This window comes from Mirounga angustirostris, unplaced genomic scaffold (assembly GCF_029215605.1).
Source record: "Mirounga angustirostris isolate CCGP_5_RB_7025 unplaced genomic scaffold, mMirAng1.0.hap1 SCAF_10, whole genome shotgun sequence".
Taxonomy (NCBI): Eukaryota; Metazoa; Chordata; class Mammalia; order Carnivora; family Phocidae; genus Mirounga; species Mirounga angustirostris.
This window is the reverse complement of record NW_026991718.1, coordinates 97316201-97330116: the sequence shown is the minus strand read 5'-3', so window position 1 is coordinate 97330116 and position 13916 is coordinate 97316201. Positions and strand designations below refer to the sequence as shown.

Here is a 13916-nt window from a genome sequence, read left to right as displayed (position 1 = left end):
CTCGGAGGGGAAAAAGAAAGGAACTTTAACTTTCTCTGCTTTAGTCACTTTGTTTTCTCAATGATTCCGATGAAAACATACCTGAGTCTCCTTCTGTCTCATTCTATTTAGAGCTCTCACCAAACCAGGAAGATGACACGACTGTGGAGCAACCAGAAGTGATCCTGCTAACAGATGACCAAGAAGACAAAGAAGGTGAAAAAGGTAGGACTGCTCTTAAATTAACCCATCAAGAATAAAGAGTTTCCTGGGATTCCCACCTAGAATGCAACCATCAGTTACCCTCCTGCAATAGCAGTCTGTAAAGAGGGAAAATGAGCATTTCTTTAATCCTGAACCTACTTGTGAGAGTAGAACAAAATCTAGAAGTAGCAAAAGAAGATACTTGTAATTTTTGCCCTTTCAAGGAGTTTGAAGATGTTTTTTATTATTTGTTTCAATTCAACTTAATTTAATTTAAAAATCATGAAATACAAAAATTCTAGTATTGAGAAAGCCTATAAGGAATTGAAATTATGGACTAGATGGATCTAGACAGATAAGAGTCTTAGAAAGTCTGAGATGGCTTTAAAACACAAAGATAAGACTTTCTGTATTGATTTCCTTCTGTCGTCCTTCATATGGTATTGATTAAGGAAGCAATTTATGTAAAATATACACATTACATGAACCTTCTAAATTGCATCCTTTGTCCACTAATATTAGGATGCAGTAATATTGAATACTGTTTAAAAAAATAAGTGAGCATTATAATGATTTCTGAAGACATAGGAGGAACGAACACTTCGTAAATTTTAAAGAAGTATTTGGGGCATCAAGCCAATATATTGGAGTAAAGACAGGCATCCTTTTAAAATATCTATATTAAAAACCTACTATCAAAGAAATTTAATATTTATTGAAGAACTTGATGAGTTCCATTTTAAAATATAAAACAATCTCTTAAAAGAAACTCAATATGAAATAAAAAATGAAATCATTTGTCTGGTATACTATATCATAAATCATGCTGCTCTTAAATAAGTATGTGTTTGCAAAGCAGTTGCAAAGTAATAACTTGACGGGCCTTGTTTATTGAACACAGTTATCAATTTTGTTTCCAAATTAAAACGCAGACATGATCTCAATAGTAAAATCAGGTCAATAGTAACTACAGCTTCCAAATTACGAATTCTTCTTGGCCGGGGCATTGACACAGTTTAATTACTAAGCCATGTTAGTGATTTCAACATCTTTTTTAAGATTTCCATTGCATTTAGAACACAATATTCTTCCATCTCTCTGTTTCTAATAGCCTTTTCTCCATTTCCCTGCAAATCCTAGTTCAGGCTCATGATACCATGTTCCCGGCAAGTAAAGTAAATGGCATATCTGGAGTATTTTATGTCTGATGATGTAACAGAGAATTGATAGGACCCTGACTTCAGACACAGATACATGGCATTGCTTCTTCAGTTGTACTTCTAACACAGAAAACACACAATGTCTTGCCTGCCTGTCTACTTTCTCTATAGCAGAAATTATTTACTTTGTATATTGTGCCTCAAGACATGCAAATGAGGAACATCAAACAACGGGTACATTTTCTTTTTGACTTGACCTACAAGGGAAAAGCTGGCATTCCGCACTCACTGACTTGGTGTCCCTTCTTCCAGTAGTTCTCCAGCATCTAGCCCTCCTCTAATTACTGAGGAATTAAATACCCACATCCCTCTCCCTTGCAGGGATGCAAATCCTCTATAGCACATGGCAGAATGGCTCGTGAGAAAGCAGTGAAGTCAAAGTCGGCTATTTGCTCGTAGCAACTTTGAAGTTGGATTTCTTTTTTCAAATGTGACTTTTCACTGCAGGAGAGTAATAATGCGTGTGGCTTTGAATTAACAAAATTTTCCCTCCCCTTCTTTCTGGCAGATACTTAACTTGTCCCTGCCTTGCATATTCCTGTTTAAATTTGAAATAACTTAAGCATCCCCTTATCATCTTATTCTTTGCTTCAAAGTAAGAGTGAATAGCTAGCCTGTGACGCATAAGGGAAGTCGCAGGAGGAGAGTGGGGTGATGTAGAGTCAGGACACTGTGGAGTAGCTCTTCCCCACATTGACATGCTGAGTGGCTGTGGGAAAGTTCTTTCAACTTTCAATGCCTCAGTGTCCTCCTCTGTAAGATGGTGATGACAAAATGACCTGTCACGTGCAGTTGTGGAGAAATTTTAATGAGTTGACACATGTACAGAAATCACAGTACCTGCCACATAGAAAGCACTCAGTGTTTAGTATTCCTCACACTTCAATAAATTGACAACCAAGTCGAGAGAATCCACATGTGGAGTTGCTCAAGTCCATTTGTGGTCCTTTCTAACTATTTTGAATCCATCAAAACTTCATATTTTCCACTTTTTCCTTCAACAACAAAAAAAATTGTTCTGCACATTTCCTTTTCAACACCGAATCCTACAGGTGGTTTTGATATGTATGTTCTTTTCTATAAAGACAGAACAATTAATGAAAGGTGAAGTGGGAGGCAATTCTCTCTCTTCAGAAACTCCTTTTTCTTTGTCAAGATGTCAATCTTCTATTTGGGAAGTGCTGATCCAACCATAATTTCTATTTTTAAAAGAAGATACCATTGATCTATTGGCAGATCCATGGAATAAAAGTACTAAATAAATCAAATAAGGACTTTTTTTTTTTTTGCTTTCTTTAGGCTCATGGAGCTATTAGAATCTTGTTTGAAAGTATTTTGAGAATATAGCTCTGGATTTTGTGTATATTCAATGTCTTTTAATGGAAAGTTGCACAAACATCTGAAAAATTATTCTTATCTGCAAACAAAAACAAATGAATATTCTATTACATTTGTAGGGATATTCTTTATAGCTTTAAAAATATTGGTTCTCTTTTATTTTGAGAATCCAAGGAGACAGAAAGTGGTTGCTTTCAAAAAATTTCAGACCAGGAAAAAATTGCATAACCTTTTTCTCCTATTTTGTAGCATTCTATAAGATTAGAAAATGTAGATAATCTTCAGGATACATCTTCTATGGCTCCCAGGTGTATGGGCACAGATGTTGCAACATTAAGTTTTGAAGTTAGCTCTACCAAAATATGGGTTTTGAAAAGAAGAGAAAATATTCAGCAGAAGTTCATGCTGATAAAATTATACAATAGCACAATGGACATATCCCTGGGAGATCTGAAATACAAAAATTTCAACAGGCATAAAGTGAGGTTTCACATATGGCAGCTTTTCTCATAGAGCCACATTGCCTCTTCCTAAATGAGTCCAGTTTTATGCTTTCCCAGCAGGATCTGTGGTACATATGAAATCCAGTAAAATAGCGCCATTTAGGCTGATAACCTAATAGGAAAGTAATGTTATAGGAGATCTCCTCGAAATATGATCTCCTATTTTAGCATAAAAGAGAAAGCCAGTATTAAACCATTTTTCTGAAGATTTTTATTTCTAGTTGAGTTTAGAAATAGTTGAAATAAAATCTGAACTATATTAAAATCATGTCATTATTATATCACATATGACTTATTAGGAATATATTGAATTTTTTCTTCAAGTGTTACATAGAAGGCATGTATCCCAATTATTTTTCTTGTATTTCTTCAAGTGTTACATAGAAGGCATACATCCCAATTATTTTTCTTGTATCAATGGATAAGTATAATATGAAATAGTAATTCTTTATCTCAGGTTGACCAAAATGTTACTGGAAACCTAAGGTCTATATTATGGTCTAAGAGTTTCTTGGGAAAAGATGGATGTAGACAGGCATACAAGTAGAAAGTGAACTAAAAGGCCACAACAAGTATAAATTATCATGTTGCAAGGCTAGTGTTTTGGCCTCTGACGAGCAGGGCCATGGAACAAAGTGTCCATGGCTTCTGACTCTGGCTGTGTGGTTCCTAGCAATTCTTTACCTTCTAGGAATCCCAGTTTCCGGGGTTGTACAATGAGAGGCATGAACTCACATTGCACAAATAATGCAATTTCACAAATTTTCTTAGAAGGCCAAAGAACCACATCCTTGATAAAACATGGGGAGGAGACGCGGGAGCCAGTGATCATCAATATGTGGAGAAAGCCGAAACTACAGGCTTTACTCAGTGTTACTTACTGCATTCTATTGATAAAAATGCAGAGGTGCCCTAGACCAGACAAAAAGATCAGCCAAATCAACCATATTTTGTTTCAGAATTCAACCAGTAATTGGATGGCTGATTATTCCCTCAAGAGTCTTTCAATGGGGAGACAATGTTTTTCAGCTCCAAGTAGGTTTACACCCAAATTCTACTCAGAACCAGCCTGGCTTTCCATCACCATCTTTCTTATCCACATGGGAAGCATCCTTTCTCGAGGCTCCTCTGGCCACTGTTGGATCTTTCGGTGAACACATAGTTAGTGAACCACTTTCTCTTCGGCTCCTACCCGTCAAATCCAATAGGGATTCATTTTGTCTACAAAGCACCACTACCCAGCCCTTGGTGTTTTCCACTATTGCTGGGATTCTTACATCACTGACAGAGCCCTCTCCTCTCTACTTGAAAAGCAGCCTCAACACCAGCCATGCAGCAACACACAACCTCCGTGGCAGGCAGGCTTTCCTCCTCCAGACTGTGCTCTTTGTTCCAGAGACTCCTAGTGCGGACATATTTTTTTGATTCATACACAATATTATATGAACTTACCCCTAGCGCAATTAACTTCCTGGAACTTTCTGTTTTCAGAAAGTCTTTTTATCTCATCTTTTCAAATGAAATCGACATTCATAATGCTGTGTTTTTCACGTTAACAGCACCACAGTTTAGTTGAGGGGGGTGCAGTTTCATGTTCAGATAGTTTCTTCTGTTATTGGTCTTCCGTCCTAATCGTGTGGTGTAGCTGGAATTTGTCAACCCAGATTTGGTTTTAGAATATAAGAGAAATTCATAATGCTGGTCCCTTCTAAGGTTTTATGAATATTTTTAAGTGTTTAATGAAATTCCCTGTATTGGTTAAATAGATTGAACATAAAAATTACAACCTTTTAAGCTGAATTACTTAGGTTTTCTGCATATCCGTATGTAGGCAATATATACATATAGAACCAGTTCACTCAAATTACACTGTATAACAAGTAAAATTACAATTTTTATATTTACATTGACATGACTTTTTAAATTCATTTTTGGAATGCTAATCTTCTTCATGTTTCTTCTTCAAATAAAAATGTACCTGACCTATCATTTTAAAGTTAAAAAACAAAGAAGAATGAATAGTATATTCACGGCTGCAATAATATTGGCTTCTGTCCTGTATTTCTGTATGCATGTGTGTAAGTTTAGATTCAGCGTCAACTCACTAAGAAAATATATATCATGCCTCTTGAATAATAATATTATTATAATACTATTGGCCCAACTTTGGCCTTTTGGCCAAATCCTCTTGTTTGCTGGGATCAGCTTATCTTGTAACATTTTGAAAAATTTACTCTGAACCTCCATTTTACATATAAGGGTGGGGGGAAGTCCTAGAAACTTAAGGATATGGGTAGGCTTCAGTGAACATTAGGATCGAAACGTCGTTATTAGCCCATCCCTATCTGGGGAATTTTCAGAGACTGTCTCTTCTAATAAAGCCCCAGCATCCAGCTTTGTTTCTGAATTCACTTTGTCTTTTTTTATTTCCTCCCCTCCCTAACTCCCCAGTTTCATTTACAATTTGACTTTGTACCTGCCTAGGTTGTCTGGTCTTGCCCTGAGGCATATGGCAATGTGGCTTATCAAAGTAATTTGCAAAGATGACACAGACCTCTCCCTTAAGTAGAATTCTGTCTCCAGGTGTGGAACTTTTTATTCCTCTCTGCTCCATTAGAGTCCTACAACTCTCTGTGCATGGTATACCTTAATTCTTATCACATCTAATGAAAAGATTTTTACCTGCATCTAAGCATATATTATTTTGCATATATCCTTAAACATTCCAGACAATTAATCTCCTCTAAAGACAGTGAGTAAATTGTTAACGTTGGGTGACATGCTCATTATATTTGCCTTTTTCTCCAAGATAGTAAATAATGTTAAATTGTAATTTTCAGAACGAAGATATCATGACTCTCATACAAATAGAAAATGAATCAATGTAAAAGATTTTCTTTAAATCATTAATGAGGGAACCAGTAAGATATAAAACTGATTCAAAAGAGATTTTAGATGTATACATCTCCATAATGCACATACAATCAGGAATACCGAATATAGCCTCACATAGACACATGCATACATGACGTTCGGGGGTCCTGAAATTTGAAAGATGAGTTAATGTCATAGAGGGCAATAAAATATATTCCTTCTTCTCCACCAAACCGAATGTATTTGCATGGCTGCCAACGAGTCACATTTTCATTACTACAAGTTTTCTACAAGTTCTATCTCTACAGATGTATAAAATAGTCTAGTTGATAGAAAGTTCGTCAATGGAGTAACACCCTATAGAATCAGATAGTTCCCAAGAGTGTGCTGGACAACACCTGGCCTTCCACAGAAGGGACACCCACGGATCTCTTTTGCCCACTGTCAAGTCTTAGACAATTTTTCTTGGCACCACACTGAAGATAAAACTGTCATTTTTACCCTTTTTCCCATTTCACTGAATTCATCAATGTTGGTTATCTGATAGGTTTCACAGACAGTGATAAAAAACCAAGGCAGTATTGGGGTGGGCCAGCAACCTCTAATTACATCTCTGAGATTGTCACTTACTTGCTATCATTTTGTGCCAAAGGCTGCTATTCTACATATACTATAAATGGACATATACTATGGATGTGTGTTTACCTCTAAGATGTCGCACCTGTAAGATGCACTGTTATTTTACAAATCATTAAGGATTTTTAAAAAAATCTTGCCAATTAAAGTAAGACGCATTTTCTTATCATTTAGATGTTTTATTTTATAACTATTGAAATAATTTCTATTATTTTATAACTATTAAAATAACTAGACATAGGATTTTATCATAAATAACTGGAGAATACATAAACATAGAAAGGTATTAAATAAATTAGTTAAGATATTACTAAAACTTTGTCATATTCAGGGTCTACTTCTGAATCGCTTTCATTCAGAGTTATACACAACAATAGCTGTGTTGTTTCACACATACTGTCCTTCCTCTGTGACTTTAAGAGAATCCATAAAGAAATTAAAAGGCACTGTGCTATTATTATTAAGGTAGAGCTACCTCACTTTTTGCTTCTACTTAGAGAGTTGCTAAACACTTCCGTTTACTACCTCCTCAACTCCTTCCCTATTTCACTACTATTTCCAAGGATTTTCATCTAAGCCATTGAAACCCATTCTGCAAATTTTGGTACTTTTGTTTTTGATGTTAGTGCCTGCATAGGATCAGTCAATTTCATCACAATGTCCTGGCCAAAAAAATTTTACAATTCTCTATTTCAGAGATGTTAAGATATGGAAACAATGCTCCTTAGTATTATGAAATACATTTATTTCCCCATGCAAACAATACTGAGCCTAGGTAAGGAAAACTTAATTACTGGTGATATAATTAAGTAAAGTTAGTTTTTCCTACTAACTCATAAATCTGCCTAGCAGTAGGATCCTTACCAGCACATTAGTACACCGTTTCCTACTGCGTATCATGTAACTGAGAGTGATAAATTGTTCCATCATTCAACAAATACTTATTAAACACCTAATATTGACATACATATATATATATATGTTATATAACATATAACACTGACTAGCTTGAAACACAAGTAAGCTGCTTAAGCCTCCTAGAGCCTTAGTTTCCTCTTTAGTGAGAGATGTAGGTGTCCTCATGCCTCTTGGAATGGTGAAATGAAACCATCTTTGAGGAGTGATCTGGGGCCTCTAGCAAGCTACAACCCATCGGCCAAATCTGGCCTGCTGACTCTTTTTGTATGGCTTGTGAGCTAAAAAATGGTTTTCACACTTTTAAATTGTTGGGGAAAAAAAAATAATTTGTGAGACATGGAAATTCTATTAAATTCAAATTTCAGTGTCCACAAATAAAATTGTATTAAAACATGCAAAGCCCACGCATTTACTATCTGGCCCTTTACAGAAATTAAAAATTTGCAGACCCCCAGTCTATAGCATCTATGTGAATATAGCCCAAATTATCTTGAATGTGAAACCACTTGTGATCATGCAGAAACTCCTAAGTTAATGCAGTGTTTATCAATACACACAGACATATGTGTATGTATGTTTCATTAGCCTTGCCAACACAGGTGTATTCCCACAATGCCTTGCCCAGATGTAGGCACAGCGTTTGCTTTGTCCACACCCCTCCCAGACTGGGGGATTGGGAGAAAATGGTTCCCTCTGATGTTGATGTTAGCCTCCATTAGAGGCGACCCAAAAAAGTGTGACTTGGACCCAAAACATTTCACACTTTGGATGAGAAGGAATACTCTGAAGCCTTGGCTCTTTTTCCCTTAGAATAAAAATTTAAGTTTCCTATAAACACATTTTTTTGCCACTATTTAAAAGGAGATTTCAGGGTGCCTGGGTGGCTCAGTCAGTTGAAGCTCTGACTCTTGATTTCAGCTCAGGTCTTGATCTTAGGGCCAGGGAATCAAGCACCCCGTAGGGCACTGTACTCAGTGTGGCATCTGCTTGTCCCTCTCCCTCTGCTCCTCCCCGCCTCAAAATAAATACAGTCTTTAAGAAATAATACATTTTCAAACATAAAAAAAATAAAAGGAGATTCCACCTACCAGTGAACTGATCTTTGCTTTCTCTGAGAATACTACAAGTGAGACCTGCGTTAGGACCATGGACTAAACATCCTGATCATAACCATTTTTACATAAAGACCATTAGGTGACAAAACTAACAAAAATGCAGGTCTAATGTGTAAAGTGAGTGGGGTGCATAGTTAGGGCTCGTAATAATATGAATGTGTAAATATGTTCATTTACACATTTTGTTGTAAAGACCAAAATATTGCCAACCCAGATTTTAACATATAAGCTTAAACTCAGATAATGGTTGGAGAATCTGCTTTCAAAGACACAGAAGCTCAACATCTATTGGCATACAATATTTTTTAAAAAAAATAACAAATAACCACAAAATAATACGTATGATTATACGAAAGGTATATCCATTCTGATTTGATTTCAAATTTAAGTGCTACTTTTCTGTTTTAGAAGGAAACTCAGTTTCTTTTTATTATTCGTTATACATCAGGTGCCTTCATTTCAGCACAGTATGTAAAGAGCAGGTGGTATAAGGAGTACTTTGAATGTTAATTATTTTTTTCATTTATTTCACTGTGAGGATTTACCTTTCAATGTGTTTTTATAATCAGGATGGAAACAATTAGGGAGCTTGCTGCTTGAATGTTTCACTACATTTATTTTATGACATCTGCTGCAATGATTAAAAAAAAAGAAAAGGGAAAGGGGGTAAGCATTTTAACAATAGTGGGGTTTGGGTTGATTGTATGCGATTGTTTTATTTCATAGTGAATCTTCAAAGGAAATGTCGTGATGAATCAGTCATTTTTCTAACCAGTAAATATCATCTCATTGTTAGAGCTTACATTTTCAACATGGAAGCATGTCTGTTCATGTTTCAGAGATGTCATAGTTTATTAGTCTCGGATTTAATTGAAACCAATAGAAAAAAGCTACAGAGAAATAGGAATGAAGGGAAAAAAAGTAGATATTTATTTTTAAAGGCATATTCCAAAGGAGAATGTTCTTTTTCCATTCATCATGTTCAGTTTATTCTTCAAATATACCCAAGATATTTACTTCACCTGTCCTTCATTTTCATATGCTTTGGAGCATAGTTGATAAGATAATAATATTCGGTATCAAGAGAAGTGTGGCTCATAATATGTTAAGATTTGGGCATATAATTTCAATGTGAGGGAATACTTTTCAAAATTAATATAGTCATTTCATAGTGTGCTACATTACTCTTGTTTTTCCCATTAGCAAAATATTATAGACAGTCCTATGCCATCAGAAAATAAAACTTACATAAAAATCTAATAATTATATATAATTAAATATGATAAGTAATAAAGAAGGTAAATATAGATACAGTGTGTGTGTGGGTGTTTGAGAGAGACAGAGAGAGATAGAGACAGAGACAGAGCCAGAGGGAGAGAGACAGAGCCAGAAACAAATAGAGGGGAGAGAGCACATGCCTCGGAACTCTGTTGGTAGTTTTGAAGATGGATGAAGGAGGCCATGGGTCAAGGAATGCAAGCAGCCTCTAAAATCTAAACTATATAAGGAGATGGATTCTTCCCCAGAGCCTCCAGAAGAAAGGTAACTGCCGACACCTTAGTTTTAGCCCCGTAAGACCTATTTCAGACTTCTGGCCTTTGGAACTCCAAGAAAATAAATTTGTGTTATGTTAAGAAACTAAGCCATGGTAATTTGTTACAACAGCAATAGGAAAGGAATACATTACCTCTCAACATGGGCTCTTCAAACCATGTTGAAAATTCAGGCTTGTCTTAATAGGTCCCCAGAGAAAGGAGAGGCTCCAATATCTTTCCATGTTCCAGTTGGGAATTACCATGAAGTTTTTCCTGCTTCTATAATCTCTGCTAAATTAGGCAGCATTTTTATTATCATGACCCATCCCTTTTTAATGTCAGTCTCTGTTGGTTGCACAACTGAGATTTAATTCAGGTAAATCTAATTACCATGGCCACAGTAAGTGGAAATGGAATAGTTATGCATCTCTAGGAGATTAGAAGAAAAGGATTCTAAGGCATTAGGGAAATGACGAATGGGAGAAGGGAAAGAAAGAGAAAGAAAGGCAGGAGAGAAGGAAGAAGGATGGAAGGATGAGAAAGAGCTGGTTTCTATTTTCCAGTCTGGGGAAAATAACAAAGTAAATATCCAACCACTACTTTTGGAAATGGAGGAAATATAAAATTCGTGCCCAACAGACTTTCCCATCTGGCTGTCTCTGATTAATAGCACAAAATGGGAAAAGAGAACTTTTTGACCCTAACAGTTTTCTAATAGTTGAAGGCCAAACAGACCGCAAACATGGTTGGTCTATTATTCTAGCACAGAGGTTCTCAAATTTAGGTGCATTTAGACATTAGAGGGTTTGTGATTTCTGGACCCTGTCCCCAGAGATTCTGATAAGGTAGAACTTGGTGGGCTTGGGATTCTGCACTATCAAGCTCCTAAGAGATGGTGATGCTGCCAGTCTGTGGACCATACTTTGAATGGCAACACTAATCTAATAGTTGGCATACATATTTAGACCACTCTTTTTGAAAATCCCTTAGGCCTTTCCTTCTGCCTTAATTTCATTGGAGGCTGGAGTGGCTAAACATGGCAAAAATGATAGATACATAGATAGACAGATGATAGAGAGCATACTCCTTCTCAGTAGATCCAAATCACCTGGATGCCTTAGTTAAAAGATGGCATGCTGGGCTCTATATCTCGAGTCCCTGATTCAGTAGGTTTGGGGCCAGTGGGCAGGTGAGAGTGTGCATGTTTAAGTGCCCAGGTGATGCTGATGCTCCTGGGCCAGGCAATACCCTTGGAGAACCACTGGCAAAGCCCTTGTTTATTATCCATACCAGCTGACCCCCATCAGGCACCATGGGAGGGGATGGTCTGTTAGCCTTGTCGTGGACAACCAGGGACACCGGGCATTAGGGTACCTCTTCCCAAATTGAACCCCAGGGTGTCTGAGATCAGCAGCTGCTCCTCCCTCTAAGCCTCTCTCCCCACGTGTGCCTTCCTATGGGCAGGGTGCAGTGTGTCCCTCCCACAGGGGCCAGTCTAGGAGGCAACGTGGAGGAGGGAACACAGAGGCTGGGTGCCGAGGTTAAGAAGATGCAGAAGAAGACTGGTCTGTCCATTGGAAAACAGACCTGGGCTACTCCAGGAGAATCCTCAGTAGGCCTTTGAGTTGTGTACCCGAGAAACATGTTTCCTGGTTTTGATGAGAAGGAAAGAACTCAGGAAACAAACGTTTTCCTGTCGTCTTAGTGGTCTTACCCATCCTTCGACACAGAGGCAAGACAGAGTAACATGAGAAAAAGTGGCATTCCCTCTGCAAATGTTGAAAAAAGGAACAAAAACAGGATTTGGGGCCTAACTGCTGCCCACCTTACAGGAGTTACCTTACACAAAGTAAAAATGAACTCTGACTGAGCCATCCCCTATCTGATTTAAGTACGTTTGTCTTCCCAAAGTTAACATTTTCTCAGCTGAAATTGAGGGGATTCGTTATTTAAAAAAAAGAAGAAGAAGAAAAGACAAGGAGAAACTGAACAGGGCTTCTAGAGTGATGCACATAAGCTGTTTGCCATATTGAATCAACACCTGGGGCATTGATTTGAAAGCCAAACGCAGGCTGTTCATCTGGATTGCTAAGTGTAACAGAAGCAACTGTCTAGCCCAGGCCATCAGAAAGAATGCGCCTCGTCAGGGCGCCATCTGAAGCTGCCTTCGAGGACCACAGATAACCCGAAAAGATGTACAGAGGTTGCTCTGAAACCTAATTCCAACTTAGGAGCCTAGCTTTCTCTCTTTCCCATAAACTACCTATGATTTCAAGGCTTCTTGAAAGCAAGCTGACCTGATTCCTTTTGCTCACTTAAAAACGCCTGGGTGGCTCAGTTGGTCAAGTGACTGCCTTCGGCTCGGGTCATGATCCTGGAGTTCCTGGATCGAGCCCCAAATAGGGCTCCCTGCTCGGCGGGGAGTCTGCTTCTCCCTCTGACCCTCCCCACTCTCATGTGCTCTCTCTCAAATAAATAAATAAAATCTTAAAAAAATAAAATGAAATGAAATAAAAACGTGTCCCAGGTTTGGTGTCGATGTTTGGCTTTGCTTACTCACTAAGCACTGTTGTTGCTTAGTCCTCTAAGCTTGCTGGGCCTGCCTTTCCCGACATTCCAAGCAGTAATAGTCTCTTTGACCCAGTAATTAAAGAAATCCTGTACCTTTCCACTCTGGCTAGCTGCCCTCTTTCTTCTCCCCCATTGTTCTTTTAGTAACACCACCAGCAGATGGTTAGAGATTTTTCACCCTTTCAAAAGCTTTATATTTTTCCCATCTCATCAAGCATATCTCAGCCAAATGTAATTAGCTTAAGGCTTTTGAGCCCTCAGGGGAGATCAGTAAAAAAAAAAAAAAAACCCTGAGCAATTTCAATAAAGAGCTTGAAAAGAGGATCCTGGAAGGCCACACCAAACCACAGGAGAGCTGCTATTATTTAGAAGCATAGATCTCTCTCTTCCTCCCCTTCCCCCCTTTTGGCATTTTAAAGTCTCAGAATATTCATGAGGCCTCCAGGGCTTTGGAGCTTTCTTTTGGACCATTATTGGGTAGGTGGGACATTTAAGCTCTCTTCAGCAAGGTCAGTGTTTGGTTCTCTTTAATTGATTTCAATCAAGGAGTGTTTTTTGGGTAGCCCTGAGTTACTCCCAAATGGCAAACAGTTTATTTGCTAAATCTCTTAGCCTTTTCATTCATTTTTTTTTTTTTATCCTCTGGTTGTTGGAAAGGAGCTGGTAAGCCTTCTTTGTCGTTCCAAGCGTTTGATATGAAGGCTAAATTAATTAACCACAATACAGATTTGCGCCCTGCCTCTGAGTGGTGGAGAATCCCCTTTCTTTCTGAATAGCCACATGTATGTACTACAGAGTTGATCCTGCAGCCCCACACTTAGGAGACCAAATTTCAGACCAAATTAAACTTTTTATTGAGATGGAGTGAAGCAGCGCTTAAGTATGTGAAGCATAGATTTTTCGTGGGATGTTAGGAGAGGGGCGTGGGCTCACCCTTGAATTGTGTGATGTATATTTTCCCCAAGCAAGTGGAAGGCTCCAAGCCTCAGGTGTTGGGTAGTAGGACGATTAAGTGTGTTCTCA

The 13916-nt window shown here is 37.8% G+C and overlaps 1 protein-coding gene across 3 annotated transcripts in view; it reads left to right on the top strand.

Moving 5' to 3' along the window:
- MACROD2 (mono-ADP ribosylhydrolase 2) overlaps nt 1–13916 on the top strand; it is a 2039999-nt gene that overhangs the window by 1975266 nt on the left and 50817 nt on the right. For all 3 annotated transcript variants that reach the window (XM_064572799.1, XM_064572800.1, XM_064572801.1), the window contains one exon: nt 112–204. In XM_064572799.1, coding sequence (XP_064428869.1) covers nt 112–204 — 93 coding nt within the window. The remainder of the gene's footprint in view (nt 1–111; nt 205–13916) is intronic.